At 51.2% G+C, this 26,192-nt stretch overlaps 2 protein-coding genes across 3 annotated transcripts in view; one reads left to right on the forward strand and one right to left on the reverse strand.

Annotated features, from left to right (window-relative positions):
* PPFIA4 (protein tyrosine phosphatase, receptor type, f polypeptide (PTPRF), interacting protein (liprin), alpha 4) overlaps nucleotides 1–17,694 on the forward strand; it is a 40,285-nt gene extending 22,591 nt beyond the window's left edge. Inside the window, exons 22-29 of one of the 2 annotated variants that reach the window (XM_011931787.1) lie at nucleotides 356–418; nucleotides 1,028–1,054; nucleotides 2,887–3,062; nucleotides 7,091–7,188; nucleotides 7,848–8,023; nucleotides 10,736–10,804; nucleotides 14,573–14,753; nucleotides 15,315–17,694. In XM_011931787.1, coding sequence (XP_011787177.1) covers nucleotides 356–418; nucleotides 1,028–1,054; nucleotides 2,887–3,062; nucleotides 7,091–7,188; nucleotides 7,848–8,023; nucleotides 10,736–10,804; nucleotides 14,573–14,753; nucleotides 15,315–15,364 — 840 coding nt within the window. In that variant the 3' untranslated portion in view covers nucleotides 15,365–17,694. The remainder of the gene's footprint in view (nucleotides 1–355; nucleotides 419–1,027; nucleotides 1,055–2,886; nucleotides 3,063–7,090; nucleotides 7,189–7,847; nucleotides 8,024–10,735; nucleotides 10,805–14,572; nucleotides 14,754–15,314) is intronic. The other variant, XM_011931788.1, reaches the window with a different exon arrangement.
* Nucleotides 17,695–22,417: 4,723 nt separating this feature from the next.
* On the reverse strand, nucleotides 22,418–25,343 carry MYOG (myogenin (myogenic factor 4)). Its single transcript, XM_011931794.1, has 3 exons — nucleotides 24,802–25,343; nucleotides 23,937–24,018; nucleotides 22,418–23,316 (listed from the first exon to the last, which is right to left on the reverse strand). Exons 1-3 carry the CDS (start codon nucleotides 25,270–25,272, stop codon nucleotides 23,195–23,197), a joined length of 675 nt encoding a protein of 224 aa, XP_011787184.1. The 5' UTR covers nucleotides 25,273–25,343; the 3' UTR covers nucleotides 22,418–23,194.
* Nucleotides 25,344–26,192: the final 849 nt, after the last annotated feature.

A 26,192-nucleotide genomic window follows, 5' to 3' on the forward strand; every position in this document is an offset into this window, starting at 1 on the left:
CACAAGAATGCAGACTGTTTCGCGGGCCCCTGGGGTGGAATCTTTCATTATTGGCCATCTCCGTGATTGGGTCAGCCGCATTCCAGGTCAGCACCGTGCATTCTTAATCATCTGGGAAACATTTATCGCGCGCTTCCTATGTGCCAGGCACTGTGCTAAGCGTTGTGGATATGATGATAACAGAGATGTGGCTTCTGCTATCCACTTGCTCAGAGCTAGACAGTGTGCAAGCTGTGGGCTGGGCCCATTGGAGGACTCGGGGAGGGAGCTTTGTCCTTGTCCTTTGGGCTCCCAGCCTGATGGGGATCCTGGGAACCCACACCCAGGACCAGCTGGGTTTCCTCTCTGCCTACAGTCTTCTGGGAATGTCTGGGTCACCCATGAAGAGATGGAAACTCTGGAAACATCTACTAAAACAGTGAGTCTGGCCCTTGGCCTTTGGCCCTGGGCCTGGGGTTGGGACTGATGACTCCCACAAGGATGAGGGAAAGGCTGTGGGCAGTCAGAGTGCGCTGCCATCGATCTCATGTGAGGTTGGTATCCCTGAGGTGTGATCTGCTCTTAGGGTGGAGGGTTGTCGGGAGAGGGTTGAGGCTGGGAGCAGTTTGTATATGTGTGGTCCTTCCCAGGAGGTCACAAGCTTGCCCTGGGCCGCTGGTGTGCTGCAGTGGAGGAGAGTTGGGCTGGGGAGGGCTTTGCCCTGCTATGGACTTGAGCCACAGGGTCTCTGCTCTTGTGCTTCCTCCCTGGTGGAGGAATGGGGAGTGTTGGGAGAGCTGGGCATCTTGCCTGGCTCCCAGTCAAGCCTGGGAGGTGTGTGTTTTTGCCACACACACATTTGCCCTGCCTCACTGCAAACATGGGTGCACACACCAACCTTGTGTTCTCTCTTAACCATCCCGACAGGCTTTCCCCAGTCACCCAGCCAGATACTGGGACATCCTCTCCTTGATGGGGCCTAGGGTAGAGCTGATAGGTTTCTTGACTTTGCCTGTTTCCCCTAACATGCTGCACTTGTTCCTGCTAGGACAGTGAGGAGGGCAGCTGGGCTCAGGTAAGACTCCCTCCCCTGTCTAGAACCAGCTCCCAAAACTTCAGGACAATGTTCTTCCGGTAGGTTCTCTCCCCAGCAGGAATCTCTGAGTCCTTCTTCACATGAAAAGCCCTGGATATGGGTTCTCTGCTCCCATCAGAGCGCCCTCCGCCCCCGCCCAGTACCCTCTAGCTGTTTGCTCTGGTTTCTCAGGGTGGCAGGTGAGGAGCCCTGGAGGGCTGTGGCCCCTGCATCCCTGGCCCTTCTCCTCAGTCTCACCCTTTTCCTGGGAATAATGAGACCTAGATTAGTGTGAGTCTTTTTCCTCTCGCTGTCCCTCTCAGAGGCACTCTGGTGAACTGAGCGAAGGTCTTTCATCCATTTCATGAGCAAACATTTATTGAGCAAATATAGGGATTAGGCCTTTCCTGACTCTCTCGATATAGAAGTGAAGAAAGCAAGCCCTCATGGAGGCAGTAAACAAATAAAGGAATAATATCAGTAAACAAACCATGTCAATAGGGATAAAAAAGACAGTCTCAATAAGTAAACAAATAAAGGGACAATATTGGATAGTGATGCGAGCTGTGAAGAAGAATGAAACAGGGAGCAGCACTGTGTATATCTGCTCAGGGAAAACCTCACGAGCAGGAGACTGGCTGAATCATTCACGCCATAAAACACCCTTGGCAGAGGTGATCGGGGGGATCTGAGACATAGAATGTTAAATGAAGAATGCAGATCCTAAAAGATGCGTGGAATTTGATACCAAAACTCAAAACCAAACAAAATTAATCATATATTGTTTAGGGAAATATACATGGATGATTGTAAAAAGTGTAAAACAGTTTTTTACAACCAAAGGAATAGTCAGAAAACTCAGCATAGTGGTTCCCTTTTAGAGGGGCAGTAGGAGACGTGTGGTGACAGCGAGCATCAGTGTGCAAACAGTACAGTGTGGGTAATGCTCTGCTGCTTAGCTTGCTTGGTGTCCACTGTTGCTAACTTCATTTATATGCTTCATAATGAGCACGTTACATATAGTCTTGTGTGTATCAGCTATTACATTGTTAAAAGAGAACAAAATAGACTTTTTCCATCTAAAAACATCAAGTAAGGATAAGGAAAGAGTTGGGTAGGGTCGCTGTGAAAACTGAAGCTTTCTCAAGATGGGTGGTTAGGGAACACCCTGCCCAGGTCAGGAGGCGACGTCCACATGGCACAGGCCCTGCAGGACCACATGGCAGGGTGTGTGTGGGAAAGCAACAAAGGACCTGGAGCGTTCTTGGAGCAGAGGCTCAGGCCTTAGAGAATGAGCGCTGCTGGCTATTCAGGCACAGGCCACCATCCTTTATTTTTTTCAATCTTCTGCCAACATTTAACTTCCTTGCTTCCTGCATAAAACCAGCCTTGTCCCGGAGTGAGACAGGCTTCCTTTGCCACGCTGCAGGTCCTCTGTAACACATCCTCTCCCTTGGGCTCAGCGGGCTTGAGGCTCACTGAGAGTCAGGAAGGCACGTCTGCTGCACAATACCGCAAATGCAATCCAGAGTCAACAGGAAGGATTTCATATTAGCTGCTGCCGGGATAGCTACTTCTGTTCATTAGTGTAGATAATTGATATGTGAGTGGAACTGTATCATTTTGAGATCTTAAAAAGTTCCATTTAAAATCCCCACCTCCCACCACCACCAGCCCCCTTATTGAAGATAAAACTGAAATTGTATTGGAATGCCCTTCCTCCCTCATGGGTGGAGGATGGATTCATGCATCTCCCAACCAGCTATACCAGCCTCAGCCTGCCGGCTCTATCTTCCTCCCCCATAATAGCCTTCTGCATCTCGTTTCCCTAGACCCTGGCCTATGGGGACATGAACCATGAGTGGATTGGGAATGAATGGCTACCCAGCCTGGGGCTCCCGCAGTACCGCAGCTACTTCATGGAGTGCCTGGTGGACGCCCGCATGCTGGACCACCTCACCAAGAAGGACCTGCGGGTCCACCTGAAGATGGTGGACAGCTTCCATCGGTGAGCGCGGCTGGGGCCCAGGGCCACCTCCCTCGTGGGGGCCTCCCCTAGCTCCGAGGGTCTGCCTCCAGGAACGGAGGTGCCTTCATCTCTTTCTGTGGCCTGTTCTGAATGGCAACAGGTCTCCCCCCTTGGGAAAGTCTCCCTTGTCAAATCCTTGTCACATCCTGTAATTTGAGGATTTGATCCTCAAATTGACCAGGTTTCTGTCCTTATAATGACTAGGTCATTATGTCTAGTCCTAAAGACACAAAAAGTCATTTTTCTTTACCTTCACCTCTTTTGAGATTTTCCCCCAGGTCTGAATTTTATTGCTTGTCTTTGCACTTGCTGAATTTGCTGTGTTAACTCTGACAAGACTCAAACTGAACCTAGTGTTCAATTTAGGTGTCTCATTCCAAGTTGAGGGGGAAGATCTTCCTGGGCCATTGCCCTGCTGACATCCCAGATCGGAACCTCTCCGCTTTGGGCTCACATCCTTTTTTATAGGATGTCATCCAGTCCTCTCCTCCTCTTTGCTGAAAAGATCTTCTGTTCAAAAGTATCTGCAGCACAGGTCCCAAACTGGCAGCCCGTGGGCAGAATTTGGCCCACAGACTTGTTTTTGTTTGGCCCACATATATCTTAACAACTCATATTGAGCTGCCAGTATTTAAACAGTAGATTTTACATACAATTCTGGATTTCTGGCTTCTCTTGAAAACTTGAAAGCTCTGTCAACACATTCTAGCATGGAAGCAACCAGCTGGAGCTAAAGAGCGGAGTCCACTCAGGATGGGTGGGCCTGCTCCAGGGCCTCTCACCCCCCCAGCCTCTTCTCTCATGTGTGTTACCTGCCTGGTCCCAGCAGGCATTGTGTTGGAGAATGCAGTTGGTGGCCATGGTGCTAGGAGTTGGCAGTTTTTAGGAAGTCCTTCTTAACATCCAGCTTCAAGTCATGTGGGTGGCTCTTTGAGCCAAGACTTGTCTTGGCTGGATAGTAAGACCAGGAATAGGGCTCTTCAAGGTTCTCTCAGGGCTCTGTGGATGTCCTGTGGTCTCTCCAACTCAGAAATCTTACAGAAAGTTAAATCTGGAAGGGATCTTGTTAGCGTGCCTGTTTTGTGGATAAGAACATTAAGGCATGGGGAGGAGCAGTAACCCAGGTCACTCAGGGATGATAGCAGAGTACAGGGGAACCCAGGTATGCTGACTCAAGTCCAGTGCTCTTGGCACCACTCTGCACAGAGCCTCCTGGCTTGGAACCCTTGGCCCATCTGACCCCAGCATGAGGGCTGACTTGTGAGGGAAGACTGCATCCTCTCCTCTGCACCCGCCCCCACCCCAATCAGCTAGGGCTGAAAGGGAATAGTTTGTCTCTGCCTGGAGGCTGCCAGGCCCAGCTGCACCTGTCCCCTTCTCAGTGATTGATAGGGCTGGGGAGAGATGAGCTGTTCCCCTGCCAAGCTGGGATGTGCCTGGGCTGCTAGAGGATCTGTCAGCCCAGCCCCAGCCAGGACTATGGAAATCCTACCCCCAACCCCTCTGCCCCATCCCCAGGAGAGAACTGTGGCCTGAACGTGGGGTTCTAGGTTCAGCTCTGAATCTTGAGTACTTCAGAGTTTCTTTTTTTTTTTTTTTTTTTGTGATTTATAGTTCTGTCGCCTGGGCTGGAGTGCAGTGGCCGAATCTCAGCTCACTGCAAGCTCCGCCTCCCGGGTTCACGCCATTCTCCTGCCTCAGCCTCCTGAGTAGCTGGGACTACAGGCGCCCGCCACCTTGCCCGGCTAGTTTTTTTTTTGTATTTTTTAGTAGAGACGGGGTTTCACCGTGTTAGCCAGGATGGTCTCGATCTCCTGACCTCGTTATCCGCCTGTCTCGGCCTCCCAAAGTGCTGGGATTACAGGCTTGAGCCACCGCGCCCGGCTGAGTACTTCAGAGTTTCTAAAGCATTTTCACATCTCACCACCAAACTATGTGTCTACCTGCTTTTATTCCATGTAACATTTCACAAGCATGTTTTTACATCTTTAAAATTTCTTTTAAATCATAATTATTATGATAAGAAAGGGCTATTTTAAAACCTTATTTTACAGATAAGGAAAACAAGTTCAATAGAGGTTGATTTCCATCAGGTCACCCAGCCAGGTGATTACAGAATGGGGCTCAAATCCTTGTCTCTTGACACCCCACTCAGAGCTCTTTTCCTTGGGACATGGTGCTCTATCGAGCAGGTCTTCTAGAAGAGCTCCTGTTTTGGTAGGACAAGCATGCACGATAGTCATAAATGTCACCCTAATAGTGCTGCCACTACCGAGTGCCTGTAATGTTCCCAAAGGCTGGGCTAAGCCCTTGCATTTATTGTCACCTGCAAGACAGGTGTGACCCCATCTCACATTTACTGGGTGCCGCTCAGCTAGGAAGGGGCAGAGCTGGCATCTAAACCCAGGTTGACTTAACTTTAAGGGCTTTATATTTTTGCCATGATATGCAGCAGCTTTGAAAGGAACTGGACTGGAAATTATAGTGAGTGAGATTGAAATTAGACAGAAGGCATTTCCAGTCATGAGCTGTGTGTGCGCATGCCCCTTCACAGTGGACCAAGGCTTAAACCAGCGGCTTGAGCAACACATGGGTGGCTTGGGCCAGAAAAGGGTTCCTGGAAGTGGCGTCTCTGAGCTCTGTTCTAGGCAGAAGAGCCTCCTGCTGAGAAGTGAGGGGAGAAAAGGAGGGAGCAGGCTGCACAATTTAATCTCACAAAGCAGTGCCCTCAATAAGAGTCAAAAGCAGGTAGAGTTGGGAGGGACCTTCCATTCTAATTCTGTAAAGATGGAAAAACTCAGAGAAGCTGAATGACAAAGTAGCGTTCACGGAAGGAAGAACACTATAGCTCTTCTACGAGGGAATGAGCTGCCTTGAGAAGTAATGAGTTCGCTGCCCCTGGAGGCGCTCAGATACAGGCTCAGTGACTACTCTGAAGGAAGCTGCAGGAGTGACTCCTGCCTTAGGTGGGAGCGTGGACCAGTGGCCCCCAGGGTTCCTTCTGACCCATAGAATCTGTGGTTCTGTGCCTGGCTTAGTTACTGAATGCTTGCTCTGCACCTGATACTGTTTAAGTGCTTTTAGTAATTTGTGTGAATTAATTATTTCATTTAATTAATCAAGCATTTGTAGAGTCCCTGCTCTGTGCTAGGGGTTTAGGATCAGTGAACAAACAAAGATCCCTGCCCTCATAGAGCTTATATATTCTAACTGGAAGAGACAGTCAAGGAATAATAAATACATGGTATGTTAATAGACAAAACATGCTAGGAAAAAATTAGACCAGGGTGAGAGGGATTGGGAGTATGGGCCAGGGGTGGTGATGGTGATACTGCAATTCTAAATCTGATGAACACTGTGACTAGTGAATTGGACTGAGAAGGTGACATTTAAGCAAAGACTTAATGGAGACAAAAGGAGTAAGCTACACAGCCGACTGGGGGAGGAGTGTTCCAGGCAGAGGCAGCCACCAGTGCAAAGGCCCTGAGGCCTGCAGGCCCAGTAAGCCTGCTGTGTTTGAGGAGCAGCAGGGGTGTCAGTGTGGCTGCAGCAGAGAGAGCAAGAGGGAGAGTGGCTGAAGCGGCTGTTACACAGGTGGCGGAGCAGATCATGGAGTATCTTATAGGCCGTTGTAAGGACTCTGAGTGAAGTAGGGATACAAAGGGGTATCTTGTTTTTGCTTTTTCTTTCACTTGCAGGTGGTAGGGGTCTTTGTCATTCCAGTGCCTGGAGAGAGGGACATGTTGGTTTCATTCAAAGAACTTTTTTCCCATCAATCCAGGCCTGCTTCCTGACTGAGGGAGGATATGGGTTAGACAGAGAAAGGGAGTAACCCTGGGATGGTTCACAGGCAAGCCCCTGGGGAAGGAGGAGCATGGGGAGGCTGGGGTGCTCTTTGTGCTGGAGGCAGTAGGTCTGGACATGCTGTGGCTGGTGCTGGATGTGAGACAGGTAGTGTGGGAGTATGGCCCCACTGAGGCTCTGGCTCGGGGGCTGTGTGCCTGCAGAACCAGTCTTCAGTATGGCATCATGTGTCTGAAGAGGCTGAATTATGACCGGAAGGAGCTGGAGAAGAGGCGAGAGGAGAGCCAGCACGAGATCAAGGGTAAGCTCGTCAGGCTTGGAGAGGGTGCAGGAGTAGCCTGCTTGGCTGGTCCCTGCCTTGGGCCAAGTGGAGGGGAGGCATTCTCTCTCTCAGTGAATCTTCCAGTCTGACAAGGAAGATGCAGCCTCACCTTAGGGAGCTCCCAGTCTGATGGAGGAGACATGGTCCATGCCAAGTTGGCTATAATCCCCTCCCTCCACCCCACATACCAGACTGCAGCCACTAACTGGACAAATGCAATGAATCCTCTGGGACAGTGTTATAGACTGGTGTGCTTGTGGAACTTGGTGATCTGGATGGGGTTGGATAGGAGATGCAAATCTTAGAGAAGACCTTGAAGGTGGAAAGAATATGAAGACTATTCCAGCTTGTGGCAGGGGGATGACCCGTGCAAGGGCTCTGAGGAGAAAGCTCAGAGCCTGTTGGCCTGACCCCAGGTCCTGTAAACTGGCAGGGATGAAATGAGTCAGGGGTTGGTTCCCCAGGAGCCCAGGCTCCAGGGAGGACAGAAAGAAGATATGAAAAGTTGGGGATGGGGTGGGGGCCAGAGAGCAGGGTGGACTGGGGCTCTGGGTTTAGGGAGTTCTGCTTCTGTCCTTGGAGGGCCCTTGATGAAATGTAGTATCTTCTTCCATCCCTTTTCTTCCCCCACACTCCAGATGTGCTAGTCTGGACCAACGACCAGGTGGTTCATTGGGTTCAGTCTATTGGGCTCCGGGATTATGCCGGAAACCTGCATGAGAGTGGTGTACATGGAGCCTTGCTGGCCCTGGACGAGAACTTCGACCACAACACACTGGCCCTGATCCTCCAGATCCCCACACAGAACACCCAGGTGGGTAGCCTTTTAATCAGTCAACCTCAGTCTCTCCCTGTCTCCCTTACTTGCTCTCTTTCTTTCCCTCATACACAAAGGCTTAGGTATCTTGAGGGTGGGGAGCTTTTCTAGGGCTTATGCCAGAGGGGATCGCAATGTCCTCAATCCTCCTCTAAGTGGTCCCCTGTGCATAAGCAAGCCCTCATGGGAACACATGGTTTCACATACAGAGCACACCTAGCATGGGCCTGGCACACAGTGTGCTCTTACAATGCACATCCCCGTCCTGCCCTGGGTACCTCCATCTCCTCCTAACCCCACTTCATAGCTGAGACGCTGAGCCTTCCTTTTCATCCAGCTTCTCTGATCTGACTTTTCTTAGAGGGGAAGGAGCCCCACGGCCCGTAGGGACCAGAGAGCCCATATCACCTTTGTCTACCACTCTAGGGATCTGCTCCTGGGCCCCCGGGCTTAAAAAAGCAAAATATACCAAATTACACAGCCCAGAGCCTCTCCATGCTTGGGCTTTGGCTCTCTGTCAACAGCTCAAATGATTAAACATCTCGTGAAATTACGTTTCATCATTTTTATGGAGCTGTCATCTAAGAATATATCTAAATTTTCTTGAACCTATTTATATTTTTGGCCTTTCTAACTTCCTGTGGATAATAGATTCTAGAAATGCTGCTTGTTGTGTAGAGTACTTCCTGATTTTATTTGTCCTAAGAATGCCCCTGTCAGGCCCCTGGGGAAGGAACTACCTCCTCCTAATAGTTTAGGTTTGGTAAGGCTATTTGTATTTAACCAGTTCTCACCTTTTATGATTTCATAAACTCTGATTGTATTGGCTCTGGGCTCAAGCCTTTGTTTCTCCAGACAGAGTGTTCTTAATTCTTTTAGGCTTTCCTCATACAGACTTGCCTCTGTCCCCTGATTGTTTTAGCTGCCCTTGTCTGGACTGTTTGCAGCTGTCAGATCTCTTTTGAAATTCAGCCACCAGAGCTGCACAGGCTATTCTGGGAGCAGACACGTTTTGGCTCGAGTGAGGGTAGGGCTGTGTTGTCTCGTAATTCTGGGCAGTGTGTTGGCCTTTTAGGGGTGGTGGCAGTGTACAGGGCCAGTGTGTCCTGTAGGCATTCTGCAGTGACCCCCCACCCCCACCCCGGCCAGTCAAAACGGATAGGACAGATCCCTTCATTCTCCAAGAGAAGCCTGGATTTCTCCCCCAAGTGCAGTTTTCTCCACTTGCCCACTTTGGACAAACCTCATCTGCCACCTTCCTACCCACTCACATCACTTTGTGAGATGCTTCTGAAATGTACACCTGTCCTCCTCACCTTTCACTGCCCAGAGGAGCAGTGTTGTTTGGATACTTGAAATTTACTATGCTTCTCCTTTCAGATCATTTCTAAAAATGTTATGTTCCCAATACTGGCCCAGACTGTCCTTATGGAACTCTATGCGTAATATCTTCTACCCAGAAATGGACTTTTCTCTTTCTTTGATTTCCTATCTCTAATGCATTCAATTTTGGAGGAAAGTGATAATTCAGTAAATAGCAGAAGGGACACCTCTCCATGGCTTTCTAACCTTTCTTAATTTCCTGACCCAGTCATTGAGCTGTTGGAAGAAGTAGTGTCTGACCCAATATGGAATCCCTCATTTAAAATGGTTAAAAATGGCTTGATGTGGTAGCTTAGGCCTGTATGCTCAGTATTTTGGGAGGTCAAGATGGGAGGACTGCTTGAGGTCAGGAGTTCAAGACCAGCCTGGGCAACATAGTGAGACCCAGTCTTTACAAAAAGTTTAAAAAATTAACTGAGTTTGGTAATGCATGATTGTAGTCCCAATTACTGGGGAGGCTGAGGCGGGAATTTTGCTTGAGCCCAGGAGTTTAAGGCTGCAGTGAGCCATGATTGTGCCACTGCACTCCAGCCTGGGCAACAGAATGAGACCCTGATAGCAGCTTTGAAAACTTTTCTGTTTCTGGCATTTCTGGAAACTGTGAATGAATTAATCTCCTGGGAGGCCTAGAGAAAGTATGTATGCACACAGCCCAGGGACAACCAATATCCATAGTTGAGCAGGCTTCCTAATTTTAAGTTTTTGATGTGAAAACTTATCAGATATATTTATTTAATCCAAATCAGTCACATTCTGGTTATCCATGGTTTACATGCTTACGTACCCCTCCAGAAAGACAGGCACGATTTTCCCCTTTCAGACAATTTTTTTTTCCAAGTAGGTGAAGTCTCTTTATCTATGTGTTCTATGATCCTACTTATTTGTTTTTTTTCTTAGAGACAGGGTCCTGTTCTATTGCCCAATCTGGAGTGCAGATGTGATCATAGCTCCCTGCAGCCTCAGACTCATGGGCTCAAGCTATCCTCCTGCCCAACCGGTATCTGGGACTGTTCACAGCCACGCCCATTTAATGAATTTCTTTTTTTTTTTGAAACAGGGTCTCACTATGTTGCCAAGGCTGCTACTTTTTAAAAAAATTACGTTTTTCTAATTTGCTGTATATGAAAGAATCCTAGGCTTACAGCTTTACTTATGAGTTTGCTTGAAGGAGCAGCTTCAGAAAGGTGTGTAAAGGCCTCTAACAGGCTAAATGCACTGAAGCCTTGTATCTCTGCCCTTGGACCCTAGGAAAATGGTGAAAGATGGCATAAAGTTAGTTAACTATAGCCCTTTCCACCTTTCCCTCTCCTGCTCTATGGACTCTAGGCACGCCAAGTGATGGAAAGAGAGTTCAGTAACCTGTTGGCCTTGGGCACAGACCGGAAGCTGGATGATGTGAGTACCTGGCCATGAATTAGGAACCTTGGGGATTTGGTCATCTTAATTGGATTGAAGTTCATGAGTTCTGCCTTCCCTGGGCTAACTGTTGGAAGGCTAGTCTAAGGGAGGAGAGCCAGAGGGGATGGGGATAATGAATGTCAGGGGGTTGAGGAAGTGGACCAGCCCTAGAAGAACTTGTCGGGAGTAGTAATAGGCTGTGGAGAAGTCTCTGTGAAACTCCTGTGCAAAAGCTGAAGGCCCATGTGTTGTACTTCTAGCATCTTCCAATTCTATGCCCTGCCTTCCTATCCACATAGGATCAAAGATTTTCCCCAAGGGCCATATCTTTGGGATCACACCTTTTTCTTGATGTCTCAGACCGTATTTCTTCAGTGCAGAGCTCAGCACACCTCCAGCCTGCTCAGTAAGATTCCAGCCCATCCTTCAGGAGTGTGGGTGTGTGGAGGCAGATGCCCTGCTGAGGTTGTTAAATGACAGGTTTTGCTCTCCTGCTCACCAGTGCAGTCTGCACAGCTAAACACACGCTCAGGCTTTTACCATCCCAGGTTTCTCTAGTTTTACCCTCGGTTAAAGTTTTCCTCTCTCCACCCTCCTGGTCACTGAAGGAACTCCCTTGCACTTGATTTCATCAGGCCTTCCCCTTGAGTTGAGGGCATTCTGAGCCGTATGGTCCCCTTTGAGATGCCAACCTAAGCATCCTGCTGTTTTGTTTTGTTTTGCACTGGTTTGCTGAGGTCATATCCCCTCCTTGGCCCCCGCCTCCTCTTCCTCCCTTCCTCCTCCCTCCTCACTTTCCTATCACTGCCCTTGCCTGTCAGGTCTGCCCTGGTTGATTTGGTTCCAAACAAGTTAAAAGAAAGCCCAGAGTGTTTGTTTTTCACTGCTCCGTCTTCAGTCAGATCACCGTTTCTTAGTAGGGTTTAAAACAGGGTTAAAATCCACCTTTGTAGAAGGATTGCTCTGCCTCAGGGAGACACAGGGCACTCTCAGGAATTTTTGTGGAAGTGTTTTCTTCACAGAGGTACCTTGAAGTTTGGGAGAAAAAAATATTTATATAAGTATTTGTTTTGGTCATTTAGATACCTTAAAGGGGATAAACTGGCAGCCCCCCCACCCCAACCCAGAGCTGTCGCAACTCTGAGAGATCTCTGTTTTCCTAATGCCCCTGTGGTATTGACCCTCCCACTAATTCCACATGCACTTAGGATCTCTGCTTTCTTTGTTGCTGTCTGGAGAAATGACTCCCATATATTTATTAGTGTGGTGCTGTCTAATTTAGAAGCTATGTAGTCCTTCAATCCTTACAAAAATATTCTTTGAATGCCTGCCCTATGCCAGGCATTGTGCCGGGCATGGTGGTTAGTGATGACGATGTCTCACTTTATGGTAATGATCACCACATGAGATAGATTATGATGCCCATCTTACAGATGAGGAAATTGAAGCTCAAAGAGGGAACTTATCTGCTGTGGCAGAGCAGGACCGGAACAGATGCGAGTCTGATTTCTGAGCTCTTCCCCCTTGTTCCACTTCCTCTGGGAAGCTTGTGGAGCTGTCTGACCTATCAGGCCCCAGACACTTGGGTGGAGTTATTGATTAGACATTGGGGTGTACATAGAGCTGTGCAGTGGAGTTTTTGGGATGCAACTAGGTGTGGGCTAGAGAGGATGGTTTTTGTGGGAAGCGTAGAGTAGAAGCCAGGTCCTGGGAATTAGGTAAGATTTGGGGGTGAGGGGAGGGTCTGGGGTCCAAGGAGACTGCTTCCTGTCCAGCTGTCTAGCATATCATCAGCAACCTTGAGCTGTCTCTTGCAACCACACCCTCTGCCGATTTTGGTTCTTAGTGCCCCTTCTGAAGCTTCAAGGCTCTTAAGGGTGGTATCCAGTTCTCCCTGTACATGGAGATGAGGACTCAAGGGAAATAAGGAAGAGGGGAGTGGGAAGGAATAACATCTGACTATTAGGGGACGGGGGAGGAATGCAGAAACAGGTCCTTAGGGTTGGCTGAAGGTGGAAATGGAGACAAGGGGAAGGCGGGAGAGAGAAAAGAGGCTCTGGGCTAGGGTAAGAGCAGGATCATGGGGAGGACAGCAGTGACAAGGCAAGTTCCTGACAAACTCAGGAATGGGACTCCTGCATAAAGAGCCAGCTGCCACCTATTCATTTAATGAATATTTATTGAGTGCCTAATGTGATCCCAGGCACTGCTCAGAGGTTGGAGATACATTGGTTGGAACAAAAAAGATTATGGTTTCTGCCCCATGGAGCATAGAATTTGAGAGGGAGAAAGAGTGAGAGAGAAAGTGAAAGGCATGGTGGTGGGGAGAAAGGAAGGAGGTGGGAAAAGGAGGAGGAAAGAGATGCAGTCATGCATGGCTTAATGATGCTTACCCATGGGGATGAGTTCTGAGAAATGCATCATTAGGCAATTTGATCACTGTGTGAACATCATAGAATGTACTTACACAAACCTAGGTGGTATAGCCTATTGCACACCTCGGCTGTATGGTGTAGCCTGTTGCTCCTAGGCTACAAACCTATGCAGCTTGTTACTGTATTGAATACTGCTGGCATTTGTAAGTATTTGTATATCTAAACATAGAAAAGGGACAGTAAAAGTATTATAATCTTATGGGACCACCATTGTCTATGCCGTCCATCACTGACTGAAACATTATGTGGTGCATGACTGTATTAATGAAATAATCTCATAAATACATATAAAAGTACTATTAGGATGAGTGCTATGACAGAGAGGTACATGGTGCTGAGAGTTTATCAGAGCATTTGACCCACTCAGGGCACACACAACAAACCCTAGGGGGCCACAGCTGGGAGGGGTTGTTGAGGCAAGAATAGGTGGGTGAATGTCCATTGTTCCTGCTAGTCCCACTTTGCCTGCATCAGCTCTGAGAACATGGGGTGGAGGGAGATTGGGCATGACTTCCAAGCAGGGTGATGGAGGCTCTAAGTGTGGGGTGTGGAGGCCTGTGCAGAGGGGGATCCTGTAGGGTTGGGGTCCTGGGTGCCCTGTGGCAGAGACGGTTATTTTGGAGACATGGCTGGCATGGGTGAGGGGGGGCAGATGGCAGGGGGGCTGCCTGCCATGTCCTTTGGAGGAGCCTGCGTCTGCTTGGTGGTCTGCCTGACCCATCCCTGTTACAGGGTGATCTCATCTAATCCCATTAGTGATAGGCAACCTGAGAAACAGGTCGGGCAGATGTTACTATTATCATTTTACCGATGAGGAAACAGACTCAGAGGGGTCACTCACCTGGTACAGGGTCACATAGCCAGTAAAATGGCAGAGCCAGGTGTCTGACTCCCGCCCGACACAGTACTCTTCCGGCATACTGGGCTACAGCCATTCGGAGGCCCCAGAAGGACAGGACAGTGTATATAGGGACTGGCTGTCACCTCCCATGGGCTGAGGCTGAGGAATGCCTTGAAAGGTCCACTTTGAGAAGATTGCGGTGGCCTGGGAAACAGTTCAACTGCAGGATGGCAGACCCAACAAGATTCTCCCTCACATACTCCCTCCATCCGCCACCCGGAGACAGGGAATTTCAGAGTCGCAGGGTTTCTCCATTCACTGTACAGATGGAACGACTCAAGGCTAGAAAAGGGAAGTGACCTCGCTCCCTCTTTCCAAAGGGGTGGGAGTGGTGCCCCTAGAACCAGCTGCGACTGGCCCCCTCCAGGCAGGGCGTGAGGATGGCAATTCCAACAGGCCCTCGGGCCTCTGGTGTCCACCATGGTGCAGGGCGATGACAAGGTGTTCCGCCGCGCACCCTCCTGGAGGAAGCGCTTCCGGCCGCGGGAGCACCACGGTGGTGGCGGCATGCTCAGCGCCTCGGCTGAGACCCTCCCGGCGGGCTTCCGTGTGTCCACCCTGGGGCCCCTGCAGCCCCCACCGGCCCCGCCAAAGAAGATCATGCCTGAAGGTGAGTAACAGGCGGGCTGGGCATGGCCGAGGCCCAGCCGAGCGCGGACTCCTTCCTGGCACCCTGGGGCCGGGCCGGGTGGAGAGGGGCGAGGCCGAGGCTGGTGCCCCGCGCTCTCGGGCTGCCGCTGCACTAACGCCCCGCGGGGAGTGTGTGCGCGCACTAACCCGCCGCTCTGTGTGTTCTCCCGCGGCTGCCGACTTCTCCCAGCCGGGACGGCGGGGGCGCAGAGACTGGAGACCTCCACGGTTCGGACCTACTCCTGCTGACCCCCCACCCTCCCGCCCCGGGTCTGACGGGGGGTGTGCCCGTGGCTCGGGGTAAGTGGGCCAGGCCTGGGGACGCAGGCATCTTGCTGCTGGCCCTCGGCCCCACACACCTGCCTTTGGCTGCCGGCCTGGCCCTGCCGCTCCAGCCCCGCTTACCAGCACTGCCCGGCTTGCCCCTTCCTGCTTCGTCTGGCCCGGGGCGCTTTGTGCTTGGAGCACGCTGCATTGCCGCTGCCACACACATTCTGCAACCTGTCTCACAGTGTGATGCCTGTCTCTCTCTCTCCCTCAGCTCACTCCCACTATCTCTACGGACACATGCTCTCTGCCTTCCGGGACTAGCCACGGCCCCCAGGGCTGGCTTCCTCCTCCTGGGTTTCACAGGCTCCACTGGCCCTGACCCCTCCTGCTCGTTCCCCTTCCTTCCGCAGCTCCTAGTCTCGTCCGTGACTTTACGGTTGCCCTGGATCTCAGAATATATTCGTCCACCCCCTCGGCACCCCACTGTCCATTGTAAGTCTGGTGGATGTGGCTGGGGTCTCCTGGTATTGTGGAGGCACCCAGGTTGTCCACACTTGGGATTCTGGGGGAAGGAGAGAAGGGCCTCCCAGGGTGGATGTGAAGCCACCCTTCTTCTTCTGGACCCAACCTGGTCTGCACCACCGCCTCCACCAAGACCAGGATCCTGGGCCACCACTGGGATGATCCTTCTAAGAAAGGGTCATTTCAGACACAGCCCTGTTTGGGCTGTTCAACCTTAGGGTCTCTGTCCACGTCTGGCTGTGCCAAATGGTTTGGCAGCTGGTTTTGGCATCCCCAGCATCACCACTCTCCCAACCCATCACCATGACTGTGGTTCCTGCCCCCATTCTCTTGGGGACAGGGAGGGACTGGGAAGGGCTACTGAAGACCCCATTCTCCCGCAGGATGGTGAGGCTGGGAGGAGGAAGACTGAGGTAGAGATTCCAGGCCCTGGCATAAGCTGAATCCCAAATGTGGGTTTGGGAAGAACCAGAGAGAAATGGATCCCTGAGCTCTGAGCCAAGGGGAGGATGGGGAAACTCTAAGCCCCTGCCCAATAAGAGGTGCAGGCAGACCAGCCAGAGGGAGAGCCGATGGCCTCTGGGTAGCCTTAAGCCCAAAGGGCAGGGGGAATGTCCCCTGCCCCAACCATTGGGTGGAGCTTCTGCTGGGCTGTGGGGAAGGGAGGTTGTGTGGATCTTGACTCTGGGGCAGAACAGATCTAACCATGCATTGCTAGCCCTGCTCCCAGCATCCCTTTCCCTTCTCTCCTCCTCTGCCTCACTTTAGTAATCCCAGCCCTATAAAAATGAACATGATGGGTGGATTGAATATACATTGACCCTAAAGTCAAGTTTAGGGAAAAGGCAGACTGAGGCCTCTTTTCTCTGACCTCCCAGGAAGAAAATAGCTTCTCCTACAGTGATTCATGTCCCAGATTCAGGAAAACCAATGTTAGTGAAGTCAGCCACTCTCCTGCTTGTCCCCAAATCACCTAACCCTCATCCAGGGCTCTTTTGGTGTACAGGGACTGCCTCCTCCTGGAATTCCTAAGATCCACCCAGCTTCCACCATTTTCATTGCTTTCCCCAGCAGCATGGTGGGAACCTGAGCTGAGGGATACAGGTCCTGTTTTGGTAGGAATATTATTCCCAAGAAACACCCCCTCCTCATCTACTCTCTCATCCTACCTAGGTGTCTGAAAATGTTCAAGACTTATGTTCAGGGTGGGATGATGGAACCTAGGGCTTCATCAAAGTGAGAGGAAAGGAAAAGCATCTGGCACGTGTTTCTTGGAGAGGGGCCAGTGCAGTGCCATCCTACAGGTGGCTGGAACAGCTGCTTTGCAACCTGATCACCTTGAGTTCTGAGCAGGGGCTAGGCTTGCAGGTGAGATAATGGGCCAGGGCACCCAGTCCAGAAGGAGCAATGGCACCTGGGCAGTGCCAGGGCTTAGAGCCTGCTGCTCCTTTTCAGTAGAGGAGAGGCTCATCAGTGGTGTGGTGGGGTGGGCTCTCCCCTAGGCTTGGGCAAGGCAGCCACTTGCCCTTGCTCTCCCTTAGTGTTCCCTGGCCTCCCTGCCATCGGGTTGCTGGGAGTGGAGATGGAGGGATTATTGTGCAGAAAATGAGTTGGATGGAGATAAAGGGCTTCCATCCCTGCATAATGGATGTTAAGATGATGGAGATTCCTAAGATTGGTGGAGTTGGGCAATGCAAAGCCATCTGACTCCTTCAGGGTGCTCTTGATGGGATGGCTGTATGGGAGACTCAGTCCCAGCCTCTCTCCTCTACAACTCCTGCCACTGTTGGCCATGTTGTAAGGCAGTGGCTGTGCCAGGATAGCTGGGTCCATTCAGAGCACCCTGAGAAGTATTGCAGGGAGGTGTTAAGAAGAGAAATCTGGAGAAATCTGTGCAAACAGTGATGGAAGGCTATTGTCTTGGTGTATCCCTTGCCTCATAGTCAATATATTTTTTTCTTTGGCGAGTCACCAGTGACCCGAGCCCTCCACACCAGCCTCCTGTATCTCATCAGGTCCCTTCTCAGTACTGTACTTGCTCAGTGCATCAGGAATGGGTGTATGGGTGTGTGTGGGTGTGAGTGTGGGTGTGTACGTACTAATAAACAACCTGGTTTTAAGATAATGTACAAATGGCCTCCAGTCTTTTTTTTTTTTAAACTCTGAACTCACCTGAGATTTCCAGTTTCTTTCACAGTCGTAAAGGCTACTGTACTCTGGGAAGGAAATATACAATTTTCAGAACTTATAGTCAATAACTGCCTGTTTATTTATATAAGCACAGGATTGATAGATTAATGTTTGGGTTACGTGTGCCCAGTGGGTAGAGGACCAGATAAGGAGAGAGGAGCCTGATGTCTTCTTTCATCTCTCTCACCTGGTCAGGCTGTCCCCCTTTCCCGCTGCTCCTGGAATTCCTTCTCCTGAATGCCCCTTGGTCACATCACTCCACTGTTCCCACTTTCAGCAGCTCCAAGCACCTCTAGATCAGAGTTGCAGTTCCTCCTCGGTGTGGCCTAAGAAGCCATTCATGACTTGGCTCCTTCACCTCTCCTCCTCCTGCCAGTCCCCAGTTCACCTAACTCAGAAACATGGTGTCCACCCAACCCCGTCACCAGAAGGCAGCACGACTGCTTCTGTCCTTACCTTTGTAGTTTTGAGCTGACAAGACCACTGCAGGCATCACTGGGGAGGCATCACCTGCCTCTCTCCAGCAGAACTAGTTAACCAGCAACCTCTGCTCTCCAGACACTCTGCACACTGCACAGGCTGGACAGTGATTGCCTCCCACGCTGGACTGCGAGTTCCCTCCTTTGGGGCAGCCTCGTTGATCTCTGCACCCCTAGGTGTATATCCTCGAGTGAATAAATGCACCAGCCTTCTCTCAGAGGGTTGTATAAGGATTAATGTTAGTAAAAGCTAAAAATTACTGAGTACTATTGTTTGCCAGACACTGTTCTAAGCATAGTAAATATATTAACTCATGAATCCTCACAACTCTGATATATTCTTAGCATTTTATAGAACAGGACATTTAAGACTAAGATAATACAGCTGGTAAGAGACAGATGTAGATCTCAAACCTAGGCCTTCCTGACTCCGGTGCCTTGTCCTTAACTGTGATATGTGTGTTCAAACTCCTGACCTAGAGTCAGGAGTTTTTATCTTTTTTTTTTCATTAGGAGTAGCATGATGAAAAGGAATGCTTATCAAATGTTGCTATCTTCTCTTTTAAGTGAACTCAAGCCCCTGCCCCTCAACAAGCCTTCCCAAACTACCCAGCTCCCTTTCGCTGACTCCTTTGTGTATACAATTCATGTGGTCTTTGGCTGCTATGAATCTTCGGGGGGCCGTGTTTCCTCTCTTCCCATGAGTGGTGAACTCCCCTTTGTGTAGCACAGTGCACCCTGCATCCTTGTGTCCTCTTTAAGGCTGATGGTGCCCCAAACATGGATGGAACAAGGACAGCAGAGTCCATGGGCATAAGTGACAGGAGGGAGTGGGACAAGGCACCCTGGACACAGCCCAGGGAGGGAAAACAGAGGTGAGGGAAGGTACTGGCCCTGTGCCTACAGGCCTCTGGGAGTCCCTTGCTACCCTCTCCAGGATCAAAGGTAAAATTGATGAGCTTTGGTGACTGGCTAGCTATGGGAATGAGATCTTCACTGGAGGGATCCAGGAAAACTATGACTTCCTTGTGCTGCCTTCCACTGGGACAGGGGATATAGACGGAGCCGACTTACGTGAAAATGGGAGTTTGATTTTGGACATGCTGGGCTTAAGGTGAGAACTGGACATCATGGTTCCATCTGCACTTGTACGGAAGAAGAATCTAGGTGTCTTTCCCTGAACCCTTTCCTTTGCTCCCTCTAGGAATGTTCCAAGCATTGAGGGGCAGGGAGCCCAGATCTGAGTGGGGACCTGTGGCTGAGGGGACAGGGATGAGGCACAGCCAGAATCGTGGAGGGGCTATGATTGGAGTTCCCACTCAGGACTGGGTTGAGCTTCCTTAGCCAAGATCCCAGCTCAACCTGAAGTCTTCCAGGCCTACCCTCAGGCTTTTCTGCCCCAGCCTGGGGTCCAGAAGCCCGAGGAAGCCCAAGGAACCTAACGTGTTGGGGTGGCGTTTTACCCAGGAAACAGATACCTGAGCTGAGGGGTATCTTTTCCTCTCACCCTCTGCCATCCCTCCGCCGCCTCCCTCTCCGGTTGATCCACCCTGTCTACACCTGCAGCACTTAAGAAGGTTTTCCAGTCTACCAGAGAAATTACTCTGAGAGGTGAGATACCTAGGAATGCTTATCGGAGTGCCACAAGTAGCACTGTAAGCATTCAGTTCACACCAATTATCTCAGCACTCTAAGAAGTTCCTATTTACACACCAACAATTGGCATGCCAATTTTAAGTAACATTTATCTTTTCATTGTGGTGGATTCCCTAAAGTCCATTATTAGGCAACATTTGATTAACCCGGTTTGATTTATTGTAGGTGCTTCCAACTAAAGAACACATTTGAGCTAATCTCCCTAAAGAACTCCAACTCATTATTCATTAATTGGAGTCTTCTCTGTAATTCTGTTGTGAAGATTAAGCATTTGCTAGTTTAAGGAAGTCCCCATGTGGCCGGGCGCGGTGGCTCATGCCTGTAATCCCAGCACTTTGGGAGGCCGAGGTAGGCGGATCACGAGATCAGGAGATCGAGACCATCCTGGCTAACATGGTGAAACCCCGTTTCTACTAATAATACAAAAAAATTAGCTGGGCGTGGTGGTGGGTGCCTGTAGTCCCAGCTACTCGACAGGCTGAGGCAGGAGAATGGCGTAAACCCGGGAGGCAGAGCTTGCAGTGAGCCCAGATCACGCCACTGCACTCCAGCCTGGGCAACAGAGTGAGACTCCGTCTTACCAAAAAAAAAATTCCTCCTGCTTTGATAACAATTGTTTATTCTGTGAAAATAATGAGTGAGGCTGGGCTCCTGCTTAGCAGAGTTTGCCATTCACACCTGTGGAATTCTAGCAAATCGTTTTTCCCTTAAGGACTTAGAGACGTGAAAAAGTAAGTAGACAGTGACTACACTCCACCATGGTAGGGATCTGTTGCATCCAGTGTCATTGCTGAGGACTGTTCATTCTTTCCAGAGTCTGAACGAGACCCTCACTGTCTAATTGTCAGAATAACTGAAGAGGAGTAGACTTAAAAAAATAGATCCAGCAGCCCCAGAACCTGTCCTTCAGCAGAGCTGAGTTCCTTCCTTGGCCAGCCCTTCTTATCCCAGTAAGAAGGAGGGTGAGGGATGGGCAGGTCACAGCTGCAGGTGACAGGGTTGTTTCCACTCTAGGAGCGTGGGAGGTGCCAGAGGCAGAGGAAATGAACTTGAGGGGAGAAGATCCTCCATGAATGTGTTCTGAGAATTTTTGGGGGGTAATAAGGGAGTGAATGTAGATTCCAGAGCCAAGGCATTGCAGCCAGCCCAGTTGCCCTCCTCATTCTCCAGGGCAGTGAATCAGGGCTAAGAGTCATGGAGATGACCTTGGTCTTCCTCTCCAGCCCCTACAAGGGGGAAAAGACTAAACTCAGTGACACCAAGTTGAAAAGAAGAAAATCCCACCAATGGGAGCAGAGTAGGCCAATTTGGAATTCCCAATAAGCCCTGCCTGACTGGTTTGGGACAAACAGGCAGTGGGGGAGACCCTCCTTCTGTACCCTCACCTGAGTTCTGTGAGTCTCCAGAGGCTTCTGATTGTTTTCCTTAGGCAGAGTTTCTGAAGAAACTCGGGGGGCACAGTGTTAACTTTCCTCTCCGGCAGTAAGGTCAGGAGGGTGGGTGTGGGAGAGATGGCCCAGCTGAGCTCAGAGCGGGTGCAGGGGGGTCGCTAGAGCCTCAGGCAACACTGGGTTAAGTCCATTGTCAAGGGCCCCAAAGAATTAAGTAGGGCTGGAATGTACCATGCTCTGAATCCCTGCTTTGGTAATGATTCTGAAACTTATAATTTGCAGTAAATCAGATGAACTTAGCCCCTAGCTGTTGGAATTAATAACGTTTTCAGTAGATGTCCATGTTCCGTTTGAATTCTAGCTCCTGTTAACTCCCCAGTTAATCCTTGTGTAATGTCTAACCAAAAATCTCTGTTCTCAATTTCCCACCCACCTTCTACCCTCAGGAAGCTAATATTTGAAAAATAGCACCCCAAATGAAGAGAACCCAGCTTCTCTTCGATTGTTCTTTGTGGACCCCTTTACCCTCCCCGAGCTAAATCTGAATCTCCTTTATGCTGGGAGCTGCAAGCAGGAACCACAATCCCCTTCTGCCTGGAGGCAATGGAGGAGAATGGGGAGGGGCCATGCTATTTGGCCAGCAAGGAAATGACAGTGTCTGACCCCACTGCCTTCCTCACCTCCCACTTCTCTACAGGGCTCCTGGTATTGTGACACCAGGGCAGAGGTGGGGACTAGGGAAGGGAAACCACAACTTCTAGCTCTGCACCCTGGCTGTGGGCTGAGCACTGGGCTTACGAGTTGCTTAGTTAACTGAAACCGGAGGACCTGTTGGGACATGACGCAGAGCACAGCAGCCTGTGAGCAGTGGCTGTGAAGTATAGTCATAGCCAGTTGTCCTCCGTGTCCCACAAGGATGTCTGTGGAATCTGGTCTCCACCTAGACTGAGGTCTAGACATGCTCGACTTCCTTCGTCGTGGTGAAAAGAGCAGGGGTCCCCAGTGCCTAGTGACCACCAGCAAGATGAGGCCCTCAGCGCTGTGGAGCCCCGCCCACTAGGGTGTGTCTGGACTGCTCAGTGGGAGGGGGCAAGGCTGTCACTCATTTCCCTCCCTCTGCATCATCACCGACACTCTTCTGGCAACCAGTCTTTATTCATTTTTTAAAAAAGGAAATCCAAATAAGTTAGCAAAAAAAAAAAAAAAAATACAAAACAATGGCAAAACCACACGATGCTTAGTTAACAAAAGAAATCACCCCCAAGAGCCCCCAACCCCCTTTCCCTGCCTGTCCCCGGCAACTTCAGCACAGGAGACCTTGGTCAGATGGCAGCTTTACAAACAACACACAAAACGAAACAAAACATAAAACCACTGGAAGGTTCCCAATATTCACTGCAAAAGTTTGGCCCCCCAGGGACTTGGGAACAGAGGATTGTTTCTCTCCCCTTCTTTTCTCTCAATTCAGGGCAGGCCCAGCCCAGCCACTGGCATCGGGAAGAGACCAGAACAGGAGACGTGCACAGCTTGTCCAGGTCAGGACACTGTCTGTGTCTCTCAAACCGTTTCACTTAGGGGGTGGAATTAGAGGCCATGTTATGATAAAAAGGAAACTCCTGAGTTTGCCCCCTGAACTGGGGCATACACGAGGGGGCGCTCTGGTCCCCTGCTTTACCTTCCTGGAAAGGGGATGCCCTCTCCTCTAAGGAGGCAGCTGAATGAGGACATCCAGTACCTTGCTGGGGGGTGGGTTAACCTTACACGGATGAGGAAGGGGATAGTCTGGCCTATGGCACCCCAGAGCTGGCTTCCTAACATCAGGGCAGCCTGGCTTAGGAGGCCCCTGCTACAGAAGCAGTGGCATCTGTGGTCAGCTTGGGGGGCTCGCAAGGATGCCTGGCTTGGAGACAATCTCAGTTGGGCATGGTTTCATCTGGGAAGGCCACAGACACATCTTCCACTGTGATGCTGTCCACGATGGAGGTGAGGGAGTGCAGGTTGTGGGCATCTGTAGGGTCAGCCGTGAGCAGATGATCTGTAACGGGAGGTGGGAAGGTGGTACCTGGGTGAGGAGTGGGGGTTCTTGAGGCCCAGAATAGAGGATGGGACCCTTGGGGTGACACAGGTTTTCCAGGACAGATGGGGGATAAAGCTCCGGAGTTCTACTCCCTAGTCCCTACCTTTCCCCATGCTGTGTGTGTGTGTGTGTGTGTGTGTGTGTGTGTGTGTATGCGTGTGTATGCGCCTCTTCTCTGAACTCCCCTAGTGAGGTAGGGTTTGGAAGCAGTCACTCAAATTGGAGCAGGATGGAGCTCCCCAGAGACTGGACCTGCCCTTTGCTCGGCCCGGTTTTGCAGCACTGACTCAGCACTTCGCCGGGACCCCTGGGGCAGGGACATTGTCCTCTCTGTGGAGAAGGTCAACCACCAGGTATCAGCTGGGGAGCTGCAGGAGCCACTATCACTCCTTTGCTGGTCAAGACTGCAGGGCTACACAGAACCTCCCAGCCCACCCTTTGGGTCCTGGAGTCAGCAGGTCCCTGGAGAGACCCAAGGGAAGAGGACCGGAGCAAGGAATAAGGTAAGAGGGACGAACCTCGCCCAGGGAGGGACTGAGGGATTGGAGTCAAGGTTACCAGGGTCAGGCCTCACTTACCCCCGGCGTTGGCGCCGAACTCCAGTGCGCTGCCCCACTCTGGACTGCAGGAGGCGCTGTGAGAGCTGCATTCGCTGGGCACCTGCAAGACAGGGCGAAGGCCCAAGGTTGGGGCACAGCCATTCTTCGATGTGTCTCTCTGCCTAGTCCCAGTGGGCAGAAGCACCTGTGGTGGGGTTGGAGGATGGGCCACAGGCTGTGGCCTTCCAGCCTAGGCCATCCCCAACCCCAGAATCTTAGTAACTAGCTCCTCTCACGCCTCAGAGCCCCTGCTTCCAGGCCTTCTTGCTTCCAGGCCTTCTTGGCTTCCATCCTGAGTGGTGGTTCTGCCCTCACAGGACCCCAGGTTAAAGGTCCCTGGTTCTCCTGACTCTGGCGATAAGGGTGATGGAGACAGATTTTCTGGCCCAGTGAAGGTCACTCTGTGCAGGCCTGCTGGAGTTCCAATGAGACTGAGTGGGTTTTCTCTCTGCTCAGCCACACCCAGGATGGGGGTGGGGCAGGGGGCAAAGCAGCCTTCTCTGGTGAACTTGGCCTGGCCTTTTAGGCTCTGACTCAGGTGCTGGGATTAATCTTCACCTTCACTTGGGCTGTGGCCTTGCTCCTGATCCTTTCTTCAGTCCTGTTCCCCACCCCCACCCGTTCTGTACTTCCTCCCCACTGCCTCTATCTCGTCTGGAAAGAACACAGGACACAGGAGGTCAGCTGGATAGCCCAGCTCTGACCAGGGAAGGGCTCCTGAAGCCCCTTGACCCTGTCTGGCACCTGCTCCAACCCTCTGAGCCCCTCTTGGGGTCTTGAGGCTGTCCAGGTGCCTCCCTCTGGCCCCCTGCCCCTGGGGCAGGGGGATGGGATGGCCACTTACCCCCGGCTGGGGCCCGCCCCCGCCCCGGTAGCGGAGGTCACGCTCCTCCTGGTTGAGGGAGCTGAGCAGGGCCTGGAGGCGCTCGATGTATTGAATGGCGCTGCGCAGGATCTCCACCTTGGGCAGCCGCTGGTTGGGGTTGAGCAGGGTGCTCCTCTTCAGGGCCTCGAAGGCCTCATTCACCTTCTTGAGCCTGCGCTTCTCCCTCAGTGTGGCCGCCCGCCGCCGGTCCACGGACACCGACTTCCTCTTACACACCTTACACGCCCACGGCAGGCACTGGCCCGGACAGTGCTCGGGGGTGCCCAGCCCCTTGTCTTCGAGGGGCCCTGGGGCCTCGGGGCTCAGGGTGAGCTCCGTCCGCTCATAGCCTGGTGGCTCAAAGCCCTGGAGGTGAACAGGCAGGTAGTTTTCCCCGTCATAGAAGCGGGGTTCCTGGTAGAAGTAGGGGGATGTCTCATACAGCTCCATGGGGTCGGAAAAGGCTTGTTCCTGCCACCAGACCCCAAGCTCCTGCAGCCCCTCACGCCAACTGCTGGGTGCCATTTAAACCCTTCCCGCTGGCATGGAACCAGAGATAAATATAGCCAACGCCACAGAAACCTGAGCCCCCTCTAAGCTGTTGCTGCACATCAAGACGTTTACAGTGGATTAGATGTGATTCCCCTTCTCTCTCCCCCATGGCCCCCACCCCACCCAGCCAGCCTGTCCCTGGCCCAGGCGGGCTCCTGTGCACGGGTCGGGAGGCCGTCGGGTGTAATTTGATTAGTTTTCATTTCTCAGCAGCCCCTGTGGGGCAGGGGCATTGGGGGAGGACACATTCCCCTCTCATCTGCTCCTTTCAATTACTCCTAGCTGGGCGGCCTGCCTGCTCTCTCCTTGCTAGTCCCCAAGAAGCTGGTGGGTGTAGGGGGAGGAGGGAACAAGGAAGGGTAGGCTTAGGCTGGAAGAGGCCTTAAGAGCCAACTTATCCATCTCCCTGCTTCCTGACAGCACCTTAACCACACTACATCAGTCAATGAGACTCTTAAAGACCTCCCTCCCAAAAGAATGGGACTGCTTCAGATTCTGGGCATTCATGGGCACTCAGTATCCAGGGATAAAAGGGATCAAGACTCAGAGCAGCTAATAGATTCCACTTTTGGGGTTCCCAAGCAGCTCTGACCTGTATGTTCTCTTAGGTCTCATGTGACGGGGGGTAAATTGAGGCAAGAGAAGTTATTTGGGTTTTGGTTTTCTTGGCAGGGGTTAAGAGAAATTTTCTCTTTAATACAGCGGCCGTAGTCAGAGCAGAGATTAGAATTTACAGCTTACACGTGCCACCTTCCCCAGAGCCTCAAGGTCAAGATGTACTAAGCTCCCTGTCTCCTCCCTGTCTCACTCCGGACCAT

Source organism: Colobus angolensis, unplaced genomic scaffold, assembly GCF_000951035.1.
Source record: "Colobus angolensis palliatus isolate OR3802 unplaced genomic scaffold, Cang.pa_1.0 Scaffold91, whole genome shotgun sequence".
NCBI classification, from domain to species: Eukaryota; Metazoa; Chordata; class Mammalia; order Primates; family Cercopithecidae; genus Colobus; species Colobus angolensis.